The sequence below is a fragment of the Triturus cristatus genome, chromosome 6 (genome assembly GCF_964204655.1).
Source record: "Triturus cristatus chromosome 6, aTriCri1.1, whole genome shotgun sequence".
Lineage (NCBI taxonomy): Eukaryota > Metazoa > Chordata > Amphibia > Caudata > Salamandridae > Triturus > Triturus cristatus.
Window position 1 is genome coordinate 1,252,611,566 of NC_140589.1, and position 24,825 is coordinate 1,252,636,390.

The 24,825-nt window shown below is 44.9% G+C and overlaps 1 protein-coding gene across 2 annotated transcripts in view; it reads right to left on the reverse strand.

The window, feature by feature from the left end:
- FEZ2 (fasciculation and elongation protein zeta 2) overlaps positions 1–24,825 on the reverse strand; it is a 400,578-nt gene that overhangs the window by 70,417 nt on the left and 305,336 nt on the right. For both annotated transcript variants that reach the window (XM_085612191.1, XM_085612192.1), the window contains exon 5: positions 17,523–17,791. In XM_085612191.1, coding sequence (XP_085468317.1) covers positions 17,523–17,791 — 269 coding nt within the window. The remainder of the gene's footprint in view (positions 1–17,522; positions 17,792–24,825) is intronic.

Consider the following 24,825-nt stretch of genomic DNA (forward strand, 5'->3'; position numbering starts at 1 on the left):
AAGAAGATCCCCAGTATTAAGGTGCTGGGGCTACAACAGTGCTGCTGTTAGGAAAGTTGGTGCCCTAATGAACTTTGGCCATTGTGATATGTGGCACGTCAGTTACTATGGTGGGCAGTCCCAAAGTGGTGAACTGCTGAGGGGTTGGGAAAATAATGGTGATTGTAAAGGTTCGCGGTGATGTCTAACGTGTAGGCCAGATACTCCTGGGTGGTTTTCCAAGTGCCCTCACACACCCTTGCGGGTGCAAAGCATCATCATCGGGCGTTGCTCCTCGTGGGGGTGGCGCTGCAGTCCCTCACGGGCCCTTCAGGAGGGCTCTCTGTCGGAGATCTTTTTACTGGAGTAGCCGTAGTTGTGCGTGCGGGTGTGTGGGGATAGTGGGTGATGTGGTGAGGCTAAAAAGACCTGTAGGAACCCCAAACGGTTTATTAATGGGTCCTGCGGGTCTGGTTAAAATCTAACGGGGAGTGGTGCCTAAGTAGCACTCTAAAAAAGTAGGGGAAAGGTAGATAGTTCTATTACTCTCGACCCGTATGTGGTAAAGTTAGAGTGAGAACGTGAGGTGGGTGGTCAACATGTTTCGCGCTTCCCAGCGGTCCCTAACGGATCCGTAGCGCTTCGTCAGGACCAAAAGGAAAGTGGTAACAAAATTTGATATAGGTCAGAATGTATCCTATATGTCCATAGTTTAGGGATCACGTTTTATTCGAGTCCCTATGAGCGAACCTAAAAGGAAAGGGAGGAGAAAAAGGGGACAGGGAGACAAAAAAGGGAGGCAAAATGTAGTGGTCAACAACATCTCTAGGGGGCGTAATACATATCCCTGGTATCAAAACAAGTCGGTGCGGAGAAATACTCGCATAATGGTTGTGCCACATGCCAGGGGGGGGGGGGGGCGGGTGCAAGAAAGACTAGTGGTTCTATCGACTCTGTCGGTGTACGGGTCACGCAAGCTAAATCAGTGCGGGACACATGCATTGTAGACAGCTCCACAGTGCAAAGTACATGCAGGGTTTCAGGGGGAGGCATAACTGCATACATTGAGCTGGTGTCTAAAAGTCGACTAGTGACCAGTAAGACTACTTCTTAACGGCATGCCTCGCGGTCTACCCTAGTACATGGTGAGTCATGCAGGGTTTCAGAGGGAGTCATGACTGTTATGATTGGACCGGTATCTGAAAATCGACTTGTGTCGAGTGTGATAGCTTATTAACGACATGTCTAGAGGTCTATCTGGTGAGTGAGGATAACGGAGCCGGTGAAATTATTCAGCAGTATCCCGTGTTCACGACTATTCTACGTAGTGGTGGTGTGGCAATATACTGTTTGTAGACAAACTGGTAAACCTACCCAATGTTTAATGGGTCCAGGCTATACCGGATAAGGATCGGCTGGGGCGGAGGGCGCCAGCTAAAAAAGACAACCAGCGTAGTTTTACAATAAAAACTTCGAGGGGAGCGAGAAATTGTTAAAAACTCCAGTAGGACTCACTGGGTAGAGTAGAGATAATACAAACAGACAAATTGTTAAACAAGCCAGTAGAACTAACTGGACAGAGTAAAGATAATTCAAACAGGACTAATTAGGATGGCTGCAAACAAGTACTTACTCACGCCCCGGGTATTCTGCTCTGAACACCTACGTGCCTCCAGGATCGCCGGTAGTTGACACGGTTTTGGAGGCACTATATATGTCCAAAGTTGATTGGGTGTTCAACCCGGAACAGCTGCGAGTGTCGTGGAAACAGAGGCGGGACTGTGTTTCACGAAGTTGTGGATGGCGGCCATGTTTGAATGGTCTAGAAATGTCAAAGGAGTAATGTTGTAAGAGTCTCCGTATCGACGATTAAGAAGGGGGGGACACATGAGTGTGTTTCGAGGGTGTGCGTGGCGTATGGACCCAAAAATAAAAGTGCCTCAGGGTCACGCAGTGAGTTGGTTGACTGGTAGCACCTCTAGCTACTGTGGTTAGCACGTCGGCCATATTGGAACGGGTCTAAAAGATATCTCAAAGTGTGTATATTATTGAAAGATTGCATGGTCTGGATACAGGCACATGAGTTGGTACAATAGTGTCCGTTCCAAATTTACGTGTCATCGTAAGGGTGTCTCTGTGTCATAGATCTGGGACGACACGTGAGGGGGTGTGAACAGGGTGATGCATAAATTCAGCAACCGTGTGGTGGTCCCAAAAGCCGGGCAGTAGAGTGAGGTACTATTATCCCATACGCTTCTGGGATGGGAGCGTCGGCCATAGTGGGTCCGAGACACTGTTCATGTGTGTGTGTGTGTCAGTAGAAGGACTGGATGAGTTAGGTCATACATAGATATGGTGGTATCTGAGTGTGATTGACCTGAGAGGTACAAGTGATCTGACATTCAGTGCTGGAGGTCGGGATACACAATTAATAAGGGTCCGTAGACTACAGATATCTGTGCACCAAAACTCATGTGTCCACATAATTTGAAGCTGTAATAATCTAATTGCAAACGGGAAGAGACCCGCTGTTATCGTCAGGAGATAGATACACATATCGTGAAGGTCCGTTGGGTACAGGTGTCAGTACACAAACCCTCTCAAGTGTCCACACATTAAACTGCAATAATCTATATGCAAATGATCAGAGAACCGCAATAGTAGTCTGGAGATGGAACACAGGGATGGAGCTACAGTCAAAGCAGATAGGTGTCGGGTCTGCAGTGGGTGGTGGAGTAGGGTTATGATAGCTGGTATTATGGATTGAGGGAACTCCATGGGATGTCGTCGTTGAGACCTGTGACATCAGTGCGGAGTCTGAAGACCCAGCGTTGTTCTGTTTTGAACAGGTTGGTTGGTGTCCATGAGGGATTGTGGTCAATCACAGTCCATTTGAGACTGTCAGGGGAATGGTTGTGTTCCAGGAAATGGTTCTGCAGTCTAGTCTGTGTTTTCTTGCACCGTATTGTACTTTTATGTTCTCCGATGCGGGTTTTGACAGGTCTGGTTGTCATGCCTATGTATCGGAGTCCGCACGGGCAAGTAATCAGATAAATGCAGTTTTTAGTATTGCAGTTGGTGTGGTGTCTTAATTGCCAAGGTCTAGGAAGTCCCAGATCCAGCTCTTTCACAGGTTTTGTCTGGTGGCAGGTAGTACAAGAACCACATGGGAAATGGCCTACAACCGGGGGTAGTGCCCACAGAGTTTCTCGTGGTTTCGTGTTCTTTCTGGGGCGGGTATGCACCAGGATATCTCTTAGGTTCTGAGTGTGTTTGAACGAAAAGAGGGGGCAGGGACCGGTGTCAAAGGAACCAGTTTTGAGTATTTTCCAATGACGTTTCACTATCCTCTGGATGTTGTTTGAGAGAGGGGTGAAAGATGTCACACATGTCAGTGCCGTGTTCTCTGATTTGGTCTTTGTTTCTAAAAGTGCATCACGGTTGTTATTTCTAGCCCTTTTGTGAGCTGTTTTAATGATGCTGGTGGGATATTTCCTGGTTATGAGATTCTTTTTCAGGATGGCAGCTTGAGCTTCGAACTCATTGAGGGTGTTACAGTTCCTTCTCAATCTGAGGAACTGTCCTACTGGGAGGTTGTCCCTCAAAGCTTTCGGGTGGTGGCTCTGATAAAGTAGGAGGCTGTTCCTATCAGATGGTTTCTTGTAGTTCGTGGTTAGTAAGCAGCCATCTTTCAAGGATATAGAGAGATCCAAGAAGGGGATCGACTCATGAGAGTGGGTACCTGTGAATTTGAGGAAAGGGTCGATCGTATTCATCCATGCAAAAAAGGCAGCGCATTCATCTGTACTCCCCCTCCAGAACACAAGGATGTCATCAATATATCGCCGCCATAGAAGGATGTTGTCTTGGAAGGGATTGGTAGGATTTTGAATTTTGTCTTCCTCCAGTTTGGCCATGTATAGACAGGCCAGGCTCGGCGCAAATGTGCTCCCCATGCATGTGCCCTGTATTTGATGGTACAGTTCGTTGTTGAACTCGAAAAAGTTTTCTTTGAGCGCGAGTTGGGCACATTCGCAGATGAACGGTATGGGAGTAGTATATGGCCATGGATCAAGAGAGTGTAGAGCATCTTCTAGGACCATCAGAGTGTCGTCCTGGGGTATATTGGTATATAATGCTACTACGTCTAGGGTAACCAGAAGATCGATCGTGTCAGGGGAACTGAACTGTTGTATCAGATTAAGTACTTCCATGGTATCTTTCAGATAGGTAGGGGTTTTTTCTACGAGTGGCCGTAGGAAGAAATCACAGAATTTACTTAGTGGTTCTAATACAGAATTGATCCCTGACACTATAGGGCGGCCCGGGGGGGGGGTTGATACCCTTATGGATTTTGGGGAGACAGTAGAAGAATGGTGTGCGTGGATTGGTTTGATTGAGAAATGCAGCTTCATCATGTGAAATCCAATCTTCAGCTTCGGCTTCAGTGGTGATGTTCTGTATTTTAGTCATCAGGCGTTTCGTCGGGTCCACGTTGATAGGTTGGTAATATTGTATGTCGGCGAGTTGGCGTTCGCATTCTGCTTCATAGACATCCCTGTCCATGATGACGATGGCTCCACCCTTGTCAGCAGGTTTTAGAATAATGGACTGGTCGTCTGTGAATTTGGTCAGGGTTAGTCGTTCTATTTTGGAGAGGTTGTCAAAATGGTGGTTGGGGGTCGCGTCGGCGACATCTTTCAGGACAAATCTAAGTTCACCCCCACATCGGCCATGACACCTAATGAGGTTCTCACCTTCGAACAGGCGGTCCTGAAAGATGTCGCCGACGCGACCCCCAAAATCCATAAGGGTATCAACCCCCCCCCGGGCCGCCCTATAGTGTCAGGGATCAATTCTGTATTAGAACCACTAAGTAAATTCTGTGATTTCTTCCTACGGCCACTCGTAGAAAAAACCCCTACCTATCTGAAAGATACCATGGAAGTACTTAATCTGATACAACAGTTCAGTTCCCCTGACACGATCGATCTTCTGGTTACCCTAGACGTAGTAGCATTATATACCAATATACCCCAGGACGACACTCTGATGGTCCTAGAAGATGCTCTACACTCTCTTGATCCATGGCCATATACTACTCCCATACCGTTCATCTGCGAATGTGCCCAACTCGCGCTCAAAGAAAACTTTTTCGAGTTCAACAACGAACTGTACCATCAAATACAGGGCACATGCATGGGGAGCACATTTGCGCCGAGCCTGGCCTGTCTATACATGGCCAAACTGGAGGAAAACAAAATTCAAAATCCTACCAACCCCTTCCAAGACAACATCCTTCTATGGCGGCGATATATTGATGACATCCTTGTGTTCTGGAGGGGGAGTACAGATGAATGCGCTGCCTTTTTTGCATGGATGAATACGATCGACCCTTTCCTCAAATTCACAGGTACCCACTCTCATGAGTCGATCCCCTTCTTGGATCTCTCTATATCCTTGAAAGATGGCTGCTTACTAACCACGAACTACAAGAAACCATCTGATAGGAACAGCCTCCTACTTTATCAGAGCCACCACCCGAAAGCTTTGAGGGACAACCTCCCAGTAGGACAGTTCCTCAGATTGAGAAGGAACTGTAACACCCTCAATGAGTTCGAAGCTCAAGCTGCCATCCTGAAAAAGAATCTCATAACCAGGAAATATCCCACCAGCATCATTAAAACAGCTCACAAAAGGGCTAGAAATAACAACCGTGATGCACTTTTAGAAACAAAGACCAAATCAGAGAACACGGCACTGACATGTGTGACATCTTTCACCCCTCTCTCAAACAACATCCAGAGGATAGTGAAACGTCATTGGAAAATACTCAAAACTGGTTCCTTTGACCCCGGTCCCTGCCCCCTCTTTTCGTTCAAACGCACTCAGAACCTAAGAGATATCCTGGTGCATACCCGCCCCAGAAAGAACACGAAACCACGAGAAACTCTGTGGGCACTACCCCCGGTTGTAGGCCATTTCCCATGTGGTTCTTGTACTACCTGCCACCAGACAAAACCTGTGAAAGAGCTGGATCTGGGACTTCCTAGACCTTGGCAATTAAGACACCACACCAACTGCAATACTAAAAACTGCATTTATCTGATTACTTGCCCGTGCGGACTCCGATACATAGGCATGACAACCAGACCTGTCAAAACCCGCATCGGAGAACATAAAAGTACAATACGGTGCAAGAAAACACAGACTAGACTGCAGAACCATTTCCTGGAACACAACCATTCCCCTGACAGTCTCAAATGGACTGTGATTGACCACAATCCCTCATGGACACCAACCAACCTGTTCAAAACAGAACAACGCTGGGTCTTCAGACTCCGCACTGATGTCACAGGTCTCAACGACGACATCCCATGGAGTTCCCTCAATCCATAATACCAGCTATCATAACCCTACTCCACCACCCACTGCAGACCCGACACCTATCTGCTTTGACTGTAGCTCCATCCCTGTGCTCCATCTCCAGACTACTATTGCGGTTCTCTGATCATTTGCATATAGATTATTGCAGTTTAATGTGTGGACACTTGAGAGGGTTTGTGTACTGACACCTGTACCCAACGGACCTTCACGATATGTGTATCTATCTCCTGACGATAACAGCGGGTCTCTTCCCGTTTGCAATTAGATTATTACAGCTTCAAATTGTGTGGACACATGAGAGTTTTTGTGCACAGATATCTGTAGTCTACGGACCCTTATTAATTGTGTATCCCGACCTCCAGCACTGAATGTCAGATCACTTGTACCTCTCAGGTCAATCACACTCAGATACCACCATATCTATGTATGACCTAACTCATCCAGTCCTTCTACTGACACACACACACATGAACAGTGTCTCGGACCCACTATGGCCGACGCTCCCATCCCAGAAGCGTATGGGATAATAGTACCTCACTCTACTGCCCGGCTTTTGGGACCACCACACGGTTGCTGAATTTATGCATCACCCTGTTCACACCCCCTCACGTGTCGTCCCAGATCTATGACACAGAGACACCCTTACGATGACACGTAAATTTGGAACGGACACTATTGTACCAACTCATGTGCCTGTATCCAGACCATGCAATCTTTCAATAATATACACACTTTGAGATATCTTTTAGACCCGTTCCAATATGGCCGACGTGCTAACCACAGTAGCTAGAGGTGCTACCAGTCAACCAACTCACTGCGTGACCCTGAGGCACTTTTATTTTTGGGTCCATACGCCACGCACACCCTCGAAACACACTCATGTGTCCCCCCCTTCTTAATCGTCGATACGGAGACTCTTACAACATTACTCCTTTGACATTTCTAGACCATTCAAACATGGCCGCCATCCACAACTTCGTGAAACACAGTCCCGCCTCTGTTTCCACGACACTCGCAGCTGTTCCGGGTTGAACACCCAATCAACTTTGGACATATATAGTGCCTCCAAAACCGTGTCAACTACCGGCGATCCTGGAGGCACGTAGGTGTTCAGAGCAGAATACCCGGGGCGTGAGTAAGTACTTGTTTGCAGCAATCCTAATTAGTCCTGTTTGAATTATCTTTACTCTGTCCAGTTAGTCCTACTGGCTTGTTTAACAATTTGTCTGTTTGTATTATCTCTACTCTACCCAGTGAGTCCTACTGGCGTTTTTAACAATTTCTCGCTCCCCTCGAAGTTTTTATTGTAAAACTACGCTGGTTGTCTTTTTTAGCTGGCGCTCTCCGCCCCAGCCGATCCTTATCCGGTATAGCCTGGACCCATTAAACATTGGGTAGGTTTACCAGTTTGTCTACAAACAGTATATTGCCACACCACCACTACGTAGAATAGTCGTGAACACGGGATACTGCTGAATAATTTCACCGGCTCCGTTATCCTCACTCACCAGATAGACCTCTAGACATGTCGTTAATAAGCTATCACACTCGACACAAGTCGATTTTCAGATACCGGTCCAATCATAACAGTCATGACTCCCTCTGAAACCCTGCATGACTCACCATGTACTAGGGTAGACCGCGAGGCATGCCGTTAAGACGTAGTCTTACTGGTCACTAGTCGACTTTTAGACACCAGCTCAATGTATGCAGTTATGCCTCCCCCTGAAACCCTGCATGTACTTTGCACTGTGGAGCTGTCTACAATGCATGTGTCCCGCACTGATTTAGCTTGCGTGACCCGTACACCGACAGAGTCGATAGAACCACTAGTCTTTCTTGCACCCGCCCCCCCTCCCCTGGCATGTGGCACAACCATTATGCGAGTATTTCTCCGCACCGACTTGTTTTGATACCAGGGATATGTATTACGCCCCCTGGAGATGTTGTTGACCACTACATTTTGCCTCCCTTTTTTGTCTCCCTGTCCCCTTTTTCTCCTCCCTTTCCTTTTAGGTTCGCTCATAGGGACTCGAATAAAACGTGATCCCTAAACTATGGACATATAGGATACATTCTGACCTATATCAAATTTTGTTACCACTTTCCTTTTGGTCCTGACGAAGCGCTACGGATCCGTTAGGGACCGCTGGGAAGCGCGAAACATGTTGACCACCCACCTCACGTTCTCACTCTAACTTTACCACATACGGGTCGAGAGTAATAGAACTATCTACCTTTCCCCTACTTTTTTAGAGTGCTACTTAGGCACCACTCCCCGTTAGATTTTAACCAGACCCGCAGGACCCATTAATAAACCGTTTGGGGTTCCTACAGGTCTTTTTAGCCTCACCACATCACCCACTATCCCCACACACCCGCACGCACAACTACGGCTACTCCAGTAAAAAGATCTCCGACAGAGAGCCCTCCTGAAGGGCCCGTGAGGGACTGCAGCGCCACCCCCACGAGGAGCAACGCCCGATGATGATGCTTTGCACCCGCAAGGGTGTGTGAGGGCACTTGGAAAACCACCCAGGAGTATCTGGCCTACACGTTAGACATCACCGCGAACCTTTACAATCACCATTATTTTCCCAACCCCTCAGCAGTTCACCACTTTGGGACTGCCCACCATAGGAACTGGTACCATTTTGTGTATTTAGCTAACTTAGGAGCGCTGGTACAGGACCTCCTTCTTAACTCCTGCTCCTGGTCCCCCCCTCTCAGTGTGTTTACGATATGTGGCACGTCGCCTGAGATTAATGAGAGCCCTGGGCAGAAGGCAGCTACTTAAGTAAGCCCTTGGGGGAGGCTCTTTCTTTCTTCTCTCCTGCTCACGGTGGTCCCTTGTACTGGGGGTTACTGATTTGGAGGCTGTTGCTGCTTGTGGGGCTGCTGGCCTGGCGAGCTCTGTAGTGCAGGGCATGCTATGAAGAGACACCCCTCTGCCTGTTGCACACCTCGTCATTCAAATCGCTGAACAATCTGAAGCAGTAAGAGGGGGATACACTCTCAACTGTCTGAATCTGCCCTCGCCTTCTTTGGGGCAAGTCCCTATTGTGTGAGCTCCTGTGGCAGAGACACTCTGGGTGGCAGTTGACAGCGTGGACTCTCCAGCGATAGGGAAGGTGGATAAGGTCCAAACAGCGCAAAACAAGGACCCAAAGATGGTTGAACCTCAGCCCCCCCTTAGAACAGTGTGACATGACTGAAGAAACACCTGCAGACCTCCGTCAAAACCTAGCTACTATGCAAGCAAGTCTCAGCTCGATAGATGGGGAAATAGACTCATTAGTTTATGGTATGGACCGTATGTACGAACGCCTTGATAAACACTCTGAAAGGCTAGATATGGTGGAGAGACGCGTGTCGGAGGTAGAGGAAGCCACCATGGAGACGAACGTAGCTCAAAAGCAGTTGAACAAGGTTCTTACACAGCTGCAAGACAAGGCGGAGGACTTGGAAGCCAGGTCTAGGAGGAGCAATATTCATATTACTGGCCTTTCAGAGTCCACTGTCACAGGAAATATGGAACTGTTCATTGAAAATCTCTTAGTTACTCTCCTGGGCCGGGAAGTTTTCTCCTCCATGTTTGTGATTGAGTGTGCACACCACTCTTTAGGCCCTAGGCCTCCACCGGGTGCACCACCGCACCCGATTATTGCTAAGCTCCTGAACTACAGAGACAGAGATGCGGCCCTAAAAAGAGCTAGAGAAATAGGGAGCTTGCAGTACGAGGGTTCTACCATCTCGCTACTCCCTGACTTTACTGCCAAGGTTCAGGAAGTGCGGAGGCAATTTGCTACGTTGAAATGTGCATTGCGTGCCCAAGACCTTGACTATGCTATGCTCTACCCTGCTCGTCTCAGAGTGATGATGAACGGTGTTTTAAAGTTCTTCCTAGATCCCAAATCCCTGCAGAAAGCATTAAAGGACTAATCCACAAATCAGCCGTGCAAGAACGATGCAGAACGGTTGCAGGGTGCTGCAGGAGGCACCATGGATGAAAATGATTAGGGCAGAACCTAGCAACATACTCTCAATAGGACATATATAACAAGCATTGGCAAAGCCAATAGGTCTCGCCTTTGGGATCTTATAATTTTTTTGCAATGTAACAGTTGTTGTTTTTGCACTAAGGATTTTGTTTTGGATAATTAAACATTTTTTTGCTTTTATTGTAAATGGAAATAAGTTTTCTAGCAGTTTGGCTTAATGTGTAAAGCTTTTGCGCAATACTTACATAGCAACACCATACTCTCCTTTAACTACATACTATATCTCAAGCTGAACTTTAAAACTTAATGGGATACTGCCGAAGCTGAATAAAGACAATGGTTTCCTCCTCGTAAAGATCAGTATCAGCGTTAGGAGAGGCAAATGTGGTGTCACTGCAGTTGCACATATGGGTGAAGTTTTAAAAGCAATATAGGATGTTTTTAGCAGTCACAAGCAGAGACCGAAACAGAGATGTTCAATAATGAAGTCAAAACAAAAACAGTTATTTGTACAATGTTAAGAGCGGCAGGGTTGTCTGGCGTTTAGTAAATGCTTAATCTAATAATAACCGGGACAGAGGGAAATGCGTAAATGAGCTTCAATTAGATAAAGTATATTACTTGTGGACGAGGCTGGCTTTGTGGAAATAGCACGTGAGTTCAAAATGCGAAAAGGCTCGCGCTATATTTATTTTTTTAATAACAAGCCGGAAATGTTTGTTTAAGAACAAAAAAGTTTCTAAATCGTGTACGAGGCTGGCTTTGGTGAGAGAGCACGCAAGTTGAAAATGCAAAAAGGTCGCGCTCTATTCATTTCACAATTATGCGCCCGAGAGATTTGTTTAATGCCGAAAAAGTGTATCAATTGTGGACAAGGCTGGCTTTGAGAGAGAGCACGTGAGTTCATAATGCTAAAGGGCCGCGCTCTATTTATTTAATAATAACGCGCCCGAAATGTTTGTTTATTAATGCAAAAGTGTACAAATTGTGGACGAGGCTGGCTTTGGTGAGAGAGCACGTCAGTTGAAAATGCCAAAGGGCCGCGCTCGCACGCCACACGCGCCCTTGTTAAAGTAAAACAAAATCACACTGCTGGCACTGCAATGATGTGTTTGCTGGGGCCGCGCTCTATTTATTTAACAATTATGCGCCGTAGATGTTTGTTTAATGACTAAAAAGTGTATCAATTGTGGATGACGCTGGCTTGAAAAGGTGTATAAATCGTGTACGAGGCTGGCTTTGGTGAGAGAGCACGTAAGTTGAAAATGCAAAAGGGCCGCACTCTATTTATTTCACAATTATGTGCCGGAGATTGTTTAATGACTAAAAAGTGTATAAATTGTGGACGACGCTGGCTTTGAGAGAGAGCACGTGAGTTCAAAATGCTAAAGGGACGCTAATAATAACACGACGGAAGTGTATGTTTAATAATGAAAACGTGTATAAATTGCAAAAAAAGGAGGCACGTCTGGCGAGTGGCGTGCGATGTGCGTGAGCTGTAAGGGTGCCCGCGAGCGATGCGCTTAATGGGCCATGACAAGAAAGGAAAGCCAGATGGCGCCTGTGCGCGTAACCGTACGGTGGTCAGCTTTTTGAAGCCCCTTTACTAAAAGTCTCGCCAGAGCAGCGCATGCGCTGCCTCAGGCGAGTCCTAAAAAGGGGAGATGGGAGGGGACTTGCAAAACATATTGCTTCCTGAATGTTATACTGAGCGGATAGTCGCTGCTCCCATGTCTTATTACAGTGGGGAGGGTGGTTCTACCATGTTAGTTTTTTGACCCCAAGCAGTGGTGCGAGCTACCATATTGCCCCCCCACCCCCAGCAAATATAACAAATGCGTAGTCAAGCTGGTGTTTGGGGTGTTAATCTGGAGGTAATGCTTCCTTACTTAACACTTCTGCACAAAAGGACATTGAGATGCCCTTATTTACTAACCTTGATGTGAACTGTGCATTGTCCTCTGGAAGACATCAAAGTTGGCAATCAGTGTGTAAATACTTCCTGAGGGGAATGGTTACTGCATGTCTCAGGAATTTGTACAGTCGATGCTTAATGGACTAATAAGTAATGGTTGTAAGCGCGGGGTGGAGTTCAGATATCAGGCTTGCTCCTGTAAGTAAGTTTAAAAGATGGGCAGGGCAAGATGCCAGATATGATTTTCGATGGCTGCAATTCTTGCTCAGCTATAGCAGAGTGAGTGTCGGTAGAGAGGCAACATTTGCCCCTGTGTGTGCTCCATCTGATGGCACTATGCCGTCCTTGCTTGATTTCCGGGGAGGGCGGGTATCTCATTCGCGTCCAGTTGGGGAAGATACGACGTGGGAGGGGGAGGGAGTTTGCCGCTGTTTGTTTTTTTAACCACAGAGAGCGCATTGTCCATAAAGTATGTTACAGACAAGACAACCAGTTGGCTTGGCTAGGCGTAATGGAGATGGCCAAGTACACCTTAGACGCTCAGATATCTCCAAGATGACCCAGTGCGATGGTAACAAGGTTAGATACCGGACATGGAATGTTAGAGGCCTTAATAATTACCGCAAGGTGCGTAATGTTATTGCATATCTTAAACGGCATACCATAGATATTGCCCTGTTACAGGAAACCCATTTACCAATAGATAGTAAGATCCTAATAAGAGAGTATTACAGGGTCGCAGCAGGGTTCTCGTCGCACGCTAGTGGGGTGCTTACATGGGTCAACCCGAAGTCAGGAATTAAATTAGACCCAGTTATAGAAGATATGGAGGGGTGGTATACCATTTCTAAGTGTAGGAGGAAAAGCCTTGACTTGCTGTCGATTAATGTGTATGGGCCAAATTACGATAACCCGCAGTTTTACCGGACCCTTTTAACAAGTCCTTTCATAGATTCAGCAGTGTCGCTGATAGTGGGAGGCGATTTTAATTGTGTCCTAGATCCAACACTGGACCGTTCGGGAGGTCCACTTCGGCATACATCGGCCTCAGCGAAATCCATTGCGGATGCCATGGTGAGCCTGGATTTGGTGGATATTTGACACACTCGTTTCCCGGAGCAAGGAGGTTTTACACACTACTCTGCCCCACATGGGCTACACACGAGAATAGACTATTGGCTACTGGTGAGAGCCTTATACCCAGAGGTCAGGGAATGCAAAGTTCATCCCCGAACCCTATCAGACCATGCGCCAATATTACCGGTGCTGCACTGCCCGCAGAAGAGACCTGCCCAGTTCACATGGAGATTCCCCCCCATTTATTGCTTGATAATGCATTTAAAGCTGATATTTTCGAAGCCATAGAAGACTTGTTTGCAAACAATGTAGGGTCAGTACCTAGGTTCTCCACAGTCTGGGAAACTTTCAAAGCTTACATCGGAGGAACTGCAATTTCTAAACACTCGGGGGTGCTGCGGGCTATTAGTGGTAGACTGGATAGCCTGGAAAAACGCCTGACTGAACTGGGATTGGGATTGAGGTGCGATAGGTCAGTTAATAGTGTTGAAGAGTTGAAAAAGACATTGGATTAGTACCATGAAGTAGCTGACAGTGAAGTCAAATATTTGGGCAAATATGCCATTGATAGAAGCTATGAGGAGGGGGAACCCCCGGGAGCCACGCTTACTGCGGCATAGGAGAGACTCCTCAACGATCACAGCAATTCGGTCTGATAAAGGAGAGTCGTTGGTTGATCCCGAAAGTATAGCAAACCAATTTAGACAGTATTATATGGAACTTTAACGCTCTTGCACGCATATAGATGAAAGCATGGTTCAGGACTATCTTGAGCACATAAAGTTACCTTGGGAAATTCATGAGGCCCTAAAGAGTATGGGCTCGGGAAGTGCCCCGGGGCAGGACGGCTTAACAGTGACTTTTTACAAGGAGTTCAGAGACCTTTTACTCCCCCATCTGGTAACCCTTTTTGAAGAGATTAGTTAATCAGGAGAGATGCCCCCATCAATGAGAGAAGCAATGATAGTCACTATTTTGAAGCCTGGTAAGCCTCTGGACGAGTGCTTCCCCTTTCGCCCACTGTCATTAAAAAACATAGATACCAAAATATACGCTAAGATTCTAGCCAATCGCCTTGTGCCGCTAGTTCCGAAATTGGCCAGCACGGAGCAGGCAGGATTCATCCCAGGGCGGAACCTAACTTACAATTTGCGCACCTTTTTTGGAACAGTCAAACATGTTAACACTGAGATTAGAGCTGCTGCAGTCTTCTAAGACGCAGAAAAAGAGTAGGACTCTGTAGAATGGGCATTCATGGGGGCAGTACTAAGGAGGATGGTGGTTGGGGAAATATTTATTAAATTGGTGGCGGTTGTGTACACCTCTCCCTCTGCAAGAATAAGAATTGGGGATATGGTCACTGCTCCCGTCAAAATATCTAAAGGCACCAGGCAGGGATACCCATTATCCCCTCTCCTATACGCCATAGTCGCAGAACCCCTAGCCTGTGCACTCAGGGAATACCATGGATTCCATGGACTCTGATTTCCTAATTACAATTTCATAGTGGCATTGTATGTAGATTCCAGAGGCTAATCTGTCCCCGGTTCTCAGAGAAGTTGTCCTATTTGGGGAGCTTTCTGGATTAAAAATAAATTGTATTAAGTCCATAATATTTCCTTTGACCAAATGCACGGCTCCCTTTGAATTGGATTTTCCACTGAATTGGTCTACAGACCCGGTGCGCTATTTAGGTATACAGATTCATACAGACCCGGAGATAATTTTCAGGGAAAAGTATGGTAAGGCAGTCACTAAACTTGAGGTGGATGTGGACTGTTGGACACGCCTGCCTATCTCTTTGCTTGGGCGAATATCGCGGATGACGATTGTGGTCCTCCCGAGGTTTTTGTTTCTGTTTTTAAATATACCCGTGGTCCTTCCAGCTCACTTTTTTCAAAACTATTACCTTTATATTGACGGAATTGGCAAGGGGGGGGGGAAGCAGCAACGAGTCCAGTGGAAGGTCCTTACCCTTCCCTACAGTCTGGGAGCCTTGGATATGGATCTTTATTATAGAGTAGCAAAAAGTTTGCATGCATACCATTGGATTCATCAGCAACTGGACCCTCCTCATTTACACATAGAAAAAGTGGCCGCTGCCCCCGCCATTCTCCCCTCTCGCTTGTTCTGTGTTCCCGATCATCGTACAGGAGTTCTAGACTCAATTAATACCACACTGCATGCGTGCCACGACCTGATGAAGAGACAGGCGAGCAATATATTATATTCCCCAATTACTCAGCTGGAATGGTGCGCTTGGCTGCCTATGAGTGGAGACCGGGCAGCGGTAAAGGCATTAAAAGCTATAAACATGACCAAAGCTGGTGATCTCTTCCTAGAGTACGTACATGGGCTGATATGGAGGCCGAAGGATATAAAGCTACACAATTGGTACAATTTCATTAGCATAGGGGGCGCCACGCCATGCGAGAGCTCCTAGATGACGAAATGACGGAGCCGCCGGAAGTAGCCTCTTTCACTTTAATATTAAAATCAGTTACCTTATAGACTGGTGTCTAGCATTTATGGAGTAGTACAAAACTACCGTAAGAACTTTTACACTAAGTCGAGGTTGGAATGGCAAACCGACTTTGATATGATTATCGATGACGACACCTGGAGATACTGCTGTGAGGCGACGCGGCGGGTCTCCTTAAACGGCCGTCATCGGCTAATCCACTTTAAATACTTACAAAGAGTCTACTACACGCCTGCTCGCTTACATAGGTATGAACTGCGCGAAACAGCTGAGTGTGAAAGGTGCAGAGTGAGTTCAGCAGATTTTTTACATGTGGCCTGGTTATGTCCAGTGGCTGCCAAATAATGGAGGCAGATATTCCAGGAATTGAGTGAAATTACAGGAGGTGCCTATCTCTCCGGATCCTCTGCTCGCCTTACTGGGTTATTCTAAGCAAATAAAGAAGTAGATCCCAAGTTTGGTCAAAATGTGTTTACTAATTGCAAAGCAGAGAATTGCGATGCGTTGGGCGCGCGGTCCGTCTCCCACTCTACAGGAGTGGTCACGGGACATGCTATATTGCAATACACAGACGGAATTGTATAATGAACTGCTTCCCCCCCAGAGTCGTCCTGAGAACGTTTGGGGATTGTATCAAACGTACTTAGCAGGGAAGGTCCCATTGACCTCTGACTAGACAACTGTCATTAATGGGAGAAACATGGGTTGAAGAATACTGATGTGTCACTAAGAAAGTAGGTGATACTGCTGCCTGCTGCACACTGTAATGAAGAGGAATATTCTAGGAAGGTGAATTATGTGTGACTATATCTCTTACCTGTTTCACCTGTATATTAGTGGGTTTGCATTTTGCTGCCCCCCAAAAGGTAGCGGCGAATGAGGCCCTTCAGTAGGCCCTCCATTACATCCATGAATACTGGCTGCTGGGTCAAGATCAATACCTGGTGTCTAATTAAGTTAGTAATCTGATGCGAGTGCCAATGTATGTATAATGCAAAGACATGTTTGATGTGAATCTTCATGGACGCTGCTGTGGTTCTTTTATGATTATAATTTGTATTTCCTTATTTTATGCTTATAATATACATATTAAGTTATGTACTTTCCATGTTACAGGACTGAAGAAGCATGCGATGTATGTAACTGTGCAAAAACTACAATAAAAAAATAACTTTAAAAAAAGTGTTCCTTCCCTAACGTTAACCACCAATTACCCCTTGCAAAGTGGCACCCAGCTATAAGGTGCTGCTGCATTCTCCTGCTGACACTGGAAGAAAAGATGGTGGTGGTCTCCAGTAGATCTCTGCCAGCTTTAAAGATATACAAATCCTCTCTACTAACTATATTATTTTGGGGAAAAAAAACACAGCACTGTAACCACATGTATTCTCACAGCTGCTACAGTGAAATTGGTTTATATTGCTTCACCACTAGTTACAGCCAGCCTCACTTCCAAAGAGCAAACTGGTTGTCCATTGTGAAAACATTAAATTAAGGTACAGACATACAGTAGAAAAAAATGAGGTGCATAAGATAAACGACAAGAATAGCCCAAATGGTATCAACTATATTAACTAAGCGGTTGAAGTAGCTATTTTTAGAGACTAAGAAGACTATTGACTGTGAACATATCTCCAAGCTGCACAAATGCGCAATTCTGCCCACAGACAGCTTTTCTCACCGTTCCAGGCATGTGACTTCTTTCCTGGCGGCCACTGACTGGACTTGCATTTTTCAGCTTCTTTTTCTTCTTTGCAGACTCCTTATGCTCCTTTTGCTTGTTCTGCACTTCTATGAGAACAGAAATAAAGCTGTTCTTCACCTCCTTCTCATACTCCAGTTCATCCCGCAGGGCTAACTGCTGGACCAATTCCTCGGAGTAGTCCTTTATGGTGGTCTCAATTTCTTCAAGCAGCTCGTTTAATTCTGCAACGGAGAGTCGCTTCACCTCTTTAATGCAAAGATAAGAAAAGTACATACAAATTAAAATAAACAATTGATAAGTAGTTTTACACAATGTTTGACTAAGTCCAGCACATGTTGCAGCCCAGTGTAAGAAGGCAAGGTAATATCTGGCACACCAGCGCTTTTGATTATGCAAGCAGTACATTTCTACAGATCACATTTCATTTAAAATTAAAATGTATAGGCCATTTCTTCATCATTACTACTGCTGCAGTTTACTTTCCATTCTTCATTTTTCTAACACAGATTTCAATCTGGCATTTAGAAGCAAAGTGGCCATTCTAATGCTCTGTTGGTGAATGGGTATTTGAAATATATAAGGCATTACTGGTAAGTATGTTTGTCCTAAGGGGTAACACATTCTTGTGCATGATCCAACTATACATGAAGGCACATTTGAATGTGGAAGGGATCACACTAACTACATTTATGAACATGCATTCATCACAAGCAGTGACTATAGTGAACTTTACGTATGGTGGTGCGTACTCACACTAGTAATAGTTTTTGGATTAAGTGGACGCGACTCCAGTGCCTACTGATGTGCTAATCATTACGGTAGTAGAAGATAGTCCAGGTTACATTTACCCATTACAGCTTTGAAGGATTGCTTTATTAGTAACCGCCCTGATGAAGTCATTGTTTATTTAAACATTATGAAACGTGTCGACCAGACCATAATTGACAAAATGTGTAAATTGTATCTATAGAGAAGAATCACCAAAATTATGCTCTCAAAAAATCAGATCCTTGTTAAACACAATCAGCTCGGACTTAGACCCCTGGTCAATTTTAGCCATACAATTACTTCATATACAATATAATATGGTTCAAGTCCATCCGCTCTGAACACAGATTATCAGGCCAGTATCAGCTACTATCAGTAATCTCATCAATGGTGTGCCCCTCAAAATTATGTAGTTACATTTACACTCTTTATCCAGAGTGACACAGAGGGAAACTGGCTTTTACTGAAATCAAACTAGTTCATTGAAGTTCACAACCGTGTCTTCTGGTAATCATGGAACATACGTAGGATATCTTATTTTAGGTTTAAACCTATATTAATTGATTAAAAAAAACACCAAAAGGGAAACAGCCTTCATCAGATGTAAATATATAAACATTGACAAACGTGCACAACCACAAACTAAAATGTCGTTCAAACAAGGAGTGAGGGAGTCTACTTTTACATGTTTCTGAAGGGGCCAACATAATGTAACGTTCTTATTCAAGGTAGCATCACGAAAGACTGTTCTAAGAGTAATTCGCTGGGAGTTTTGTTGTTTAGGGATGTCACTAAAATATTGTTTGTCCTTTCTTTCACTTTCTTCGGCTTAGTGTGCTTGGATTAAAAGGTGCAGTGTTTAGAAGCCTGTTTTTGGTCTTATCTAATTATTTTATACACTGTAGTGAATTTGGGAACATTAAAATCATATTTGACCATTTGGCAGTGTTTAATTCTTTCACTGGTTGGTGAAAGGACTGGTTCATAAGAATCTTGGCCAATATGAACCATCACGTTTACCTACAGTCACAGAATGGGTAAAACCCTTTGATAAATCAGTCTCTTTATTGATAGTAGGCCACCTGCCAAACAGCCAGGGTTTAAACTTTCAATTCAGGGATAGTGACAGGCACATATGAAATAAGTGCTGTCACCATGTACAAGCGATACTGGAGAAAACCTGACATAAGATTTTCCACATACCACCAAAAGTCATCGCTGCAAGGTGTCTCATTGTTATGTGTAATACTTTCAGCTAATCCTGGCTTTTTCCGCGACTGCACTTTACTTTACTACTGGGCTTTTTGAGGCCATAGTTACATGGTTAAGAGCAAGATTTCAACCTCCTGAATACAATGTGATGTCTGTTTAATGGTCAGAGCGGACTTAACTTAAGACAATAGGGACACTTGAGAGCTATGAACAGCCACACAAAGGCAGCAATACCTTAATGTCAAAGTGCGGAAAAGCAGTGGCAAGCATGCTTAAACCCACAAGTTTCAGGTGCCCTGGAATGAAGGGCTAGAAATGTATCTGGTGTAATTCTCAATTTTAAAGGTTTCACAAAGTCTCTTGATGGCCAGCCACTCTGGGGTCCCCTCAAACCCAGACGGACCACGCACACAAGCATCATACTGGACTCATCACTCACAAGGAACCGCCAAATTTACGCAATTTCCTCAGCCGGCTACCACATGCGCCGCCTGCCTCGAAAAACATTCAGATGGATCCCCACAGAATCCAGAAAGATGGTTACAAACGCACTCATCACCAGCAGACTCGACTACGGCAAAGCACTCTATGCCAGCGTGACCCAGAAACAGTTAGAGAAACTACAGAACATCCAAAACACTGAGGCCAGACTAGTCCTCGACATCCCCCGCCCCAGCCACATCACGCAACACCTCCGACACCTCCACTGGCTCCCAATTAACAAGAGAATCACCTTCAAGCTCCTTACACATGCCTACAAAGCTCTCCATGACGAAGTACCAGCATACCTGAACCACCGCCTCACATTCCAGGTACTCGCCTGACAACTCCGTTCCAACCAACTCACCCTAGTCTCTGTCCCCAGGATCCATAAGACCAGAACCGGAGGAAGATCCTTCTCCTAACTCGCTGCCAAGACGTGGAACTCCCTGCCCCTCCACCTCTGGCAATCCGCGTTGCTGATCCTATTCAAGAAGGACCTCAAGACCAGAATGATCCTAAACACACAATGACCAGCAACCCCCTCACCCCCCAGTGCCATGAGACCCTCACGGGTGAGTAGCTGCACAATACAAGCCCCTGATTAATTGATTGATTGATTGATTGAAATCTACATGAAATAAACAGTGACAGCCTAGCTAAAGGTCCTTGCTATAAGAAATGCTAAAAAAAAAAAAGATGCTTTTGTTAGCCATGTTTGTAGTTCTGGGGGGAGCGGTGGTGCAGGGCTCTTTATATATCAGCAAAGGGCAAATACCATGCAATATTCAACATATTTGGGGAAAACCTAGCAGAAGAAGTATTAGGGTCACATCTTAGCTGAAGTGTAGTCATAAGTCAACACACTTAGTTGAGGTCACTGAGCCACACTTTAGGGAGTGCCATGGCAATGAGACTGGGGTGATTTTGTTTAGTATGTACCTTTCTTGGAAAAATACAGCTGCTGCATCTTCAGCTCTGACATAACATAACTATCAACTGCAGTACTGTAAACACTATGGGAAAAATCAGAGAAATATTGGCTAATAAGTCAGATGCTCACAAATAACCCGATTTAGAGTTCAAGGGGAAATGAGCATGGGTAACTGACAGTGCTGCCTCCCCATGTTAATTCTGTTCACAGTGATGATTTTTTCTCTTCAGTGAGGGTGGGAATCCCACCACTAACCCCTTCCTTTCAAAATGTTCCTACTTAACGTGATTACTGTTCCCCATCTCACACAATGGAAACCCTCACCAGCTCCTCACACTTCTCCACAGTTACTCAATGAAGACTACCCTGCTTTCGGCTGTATATTCCCTGGGGGCGGCCCCTGTGCGACTCTAGGCCTGGCATGGTGTCAAAGGAATCCCAGTTGCTAAAGTAGAATTTCTTTTTTTTTTTTAACTGTGCACAGCACCGTTCAGAAGTGTTTCTGCAGTCAATCAATCAATAAGGATTTATAAAGCGCAGCTAATCACCCAATAGGGTATCCAGGCGCTTGCAGGCCCCATAGGCTTATTTGAACAGCCAGGTCTTGCGGGCCATTGGGAATTCCCATTTCTTTCATGGCTGTTCTTACATTTTGAAAACTTTCGTTGCAACAGAATGTAACAAGGCAATCTCCCACAACCTGCATAAAAAAAGCAGACCATCTCAACAGAGACTTCAGAGGAGGTACGAAAGCCATGGTAAATTCTCCGGCAAGAATTAAATTCATTCAAAAACAGCACCAGTAAGTATCAAGGCGATTGAGACTAGAAGCAAGTTAGGTTTCAATAACTTTTTTTGCATTTTAAAATTAAACAACTTTCAACAGGCATGCCCGTTGTTGAATCTGCTAACATCAACATCCGTCCTTTAGCTAACCAACCACCCTCTGACCACCACCTTGAAAAACAGTCCAATGGGATTGTACTCCCCCCATCCTCACTTTGATTATGCTAACTTAGTCTAGTTGGACAGTAAAAGCCAATCAAATATTTTAGAACTGGGTTCCACACTTTATTAAATTGAGATGACTACCCTTTTAGCTCGTAAACTACCTTTTCATGTGCAAGATGCACTGGAGCCACAATTCTGGTGCTGGCGTCAAACTGTTGCCCATAAGCCCATTATTGTTTTCTTGGCCACTAGTAGTGAGACATGTGATTCCTTTTGATGGCATACAATGGATAGGCTTTCCATACTGACAAATATTTATATATGCAGGGTCACTACCCACAGTCCCATCTTCTACCTGGGATATGATGCTTAATACGATGCCACAGAAATCTTTAAGCTTCGGGCATGGTATGCAAAGTTATTTGTCTGTGTAAAAATGTCATGGATAGTCAGGACGTATATTAGGTTGTCTAAAGCAAATAACGAAATGCTGGTCCTGGAATCCATTTATCCTGTCAAGAGTCACAAACACACCAAAGCCTTTTAAACTTATTTTGAGGATCTCAATGAGGTTCAGGTAAAGAAGACCCTGGTGATTATACGGTATGCTAAGCAAATCATGGCCCGTCATGCTAACTCTATAGTGACTTCAATGCACTTCCAATTTCATCCGCTATAAATGATTTTGCATACTAATCTTTGGTTTGATAGGTATTTAAGTACATGTAGAGATTAACTCCAGCTTGGACTAAGCCAACATTCCAAACTTTAGGATGGCCAAATACTTAATTAGAAGGATGCAAAGCTTTTTATTTTCAAATCTTTGCTCCCTATGTTCAGCGTATGATTTTATTTAATGGTATCCATTTAAAAGGACACTTTCACTTAGTGTGCCTACTGTGTTACTCTACCCAGTCAGTCTTTTGTGAATATTGTTTTGTTATTAATCTCCAAGTTCATTAGCACTGTACAGTGCAACACACGTTTTATTATTTGAAGTCCGGTAATTGCCACTAAGACTTTAGTCTGAATTCATCCAAGTTTGAAATCCACGGAGGCCAAATCTTTCTAAAGTGGGTCAACAACAGGAATGGGAATCGCTCGCATATCCTGAAGGGGATCACTGTAGAGTCATGCTCGCCACAGGGGGCTGAAGGATGCTGAATTTAATGAAACCTATCATCTATTTGCCAACTATTTCACAGTACATGCCACATAATCTCAGAATTAGGAAGGCCTCCAAGAAGGAGCCAGGCGGGAGGCAAGTAAATAAATTGTTTTTTTTTTAAATGCCAAGTGTAACACCCTGGTCACAAAACAAGGACTATGATGGGAACAATAGGAAATGTAGGGCCTGAAAAAAACACTAAAGGATAGCAAGAACCTTTAGACTTAAAACTGATAAACCATTCCTGGGCTTTAAAAAGGCCAAGCTTCTGTACAAAAAGGTCCCAAAAGAACCACAGTCACAAAGATAATAACACTCAGCCCAAAATACCAGCCAGAAACTAAAGTTTCACATTTCAAACATCAAAAAGCTTTCTAGTACTTCTCAGCAGTACAGAATTGTCCTTTTCATTCTTTGAACTAAGAAAAAGATTTAGACGTTACACTTATCAAATGTAATAAGGTAACTCCAATGTTATCCTATAGGAGAGGTAGGCCTTGCAGTTGTGGAAAACTAATTTAAGAGTTGTTCACTGCCAGGACATGTAAAACTTAAAAGTACATATCCCCCTTTTAAATACATTGCACGCTGCTCTCAGAGGTGTCCAGGGCCTACTCTAGGGGTGGCGACTTATATGTATTAAAAAGGAAGGTTTAGTCCTGGCAAAAAGTTTATTTTGCCAGCCGAAATGACACTTCAAAAACTACACGAACAGGCTGCAATGGCAGACCTGAGACATGTTTAAAGTTATACTTAAGTCGGTGGTACAATCTGTGCTGCAGGCTCACTAGTGGCATTTAATTTACAGGCCTTGGGCACAGGTAGTATCACCTTACTAGAGACTTACAAGTATTGTAAATTATATATGCTGAGTATAAGCCTATCTACCTATTTTAAGGGGAGAGCACAAGCACTTTAGCAGTGGTTAGCAGTGGAAAATGTGCGGAGTCCTAAGGCCAGCAAATAGGTCAGCAAAACAGGAGGTCTGAAGGCAAAACGTTAGGGGTAAACCTCGCCAAGGATGCCAGGTTTACCAAAAAAACAAGCACTGACAATACCAATAGGTCTAGCTTGCATTTTGAGTACTGAATAAACCCTTTAAAAGCCCAAAGCAGTGAGAAAAAACAAAAGCATAATTGCTTGGTGTATACATCTATGAGATGGATAAAAGGTCATGGAGAAAGCAATCAATCAGCAACTCGCTAAACAACCTGGAACACCACCAAATCCTGGACAGCTCACAAACCAGTTTTTGAAGCAACCACAGCACTGAAGCAGCCCTCATTGCAGCCAAAGTCAAGATCCGCGTCATACTTAACCGAGATGAGACAGCAACACCCATCCTACTCAAGCTCTCCAGGGCTTTCGACACCATCTCACACCACATGCTTGTCACCAGACCCAATCGTATCGGAATCCAGGGCTCAGTGGATCACCTCCTTCCTCACAGGAAGAACCCTACTACGCCTCCCACCTATCACTTTCAAACCCAAAGAAATCATCTACGAAGTCCCTCAAGGCTTTTCACTAAGCCCCACCTTATTCATCATTTACATGAAATCGCAGTCCAGCATCGTCGGATCCCACATACTCAACATCATCTTTTACGCCAATGACACACAACTCATTCTCTCCCTCTTAAAAGATCCCACTAACACCAGGAACAACTTCCACAAATGCATGACCTCGTCACTGACTGAATGAAGGAGAACTGCCTAAAGCTCAACACTGACAAGATGGAGGTGCTGATCTTCGGAGGCAAGAAC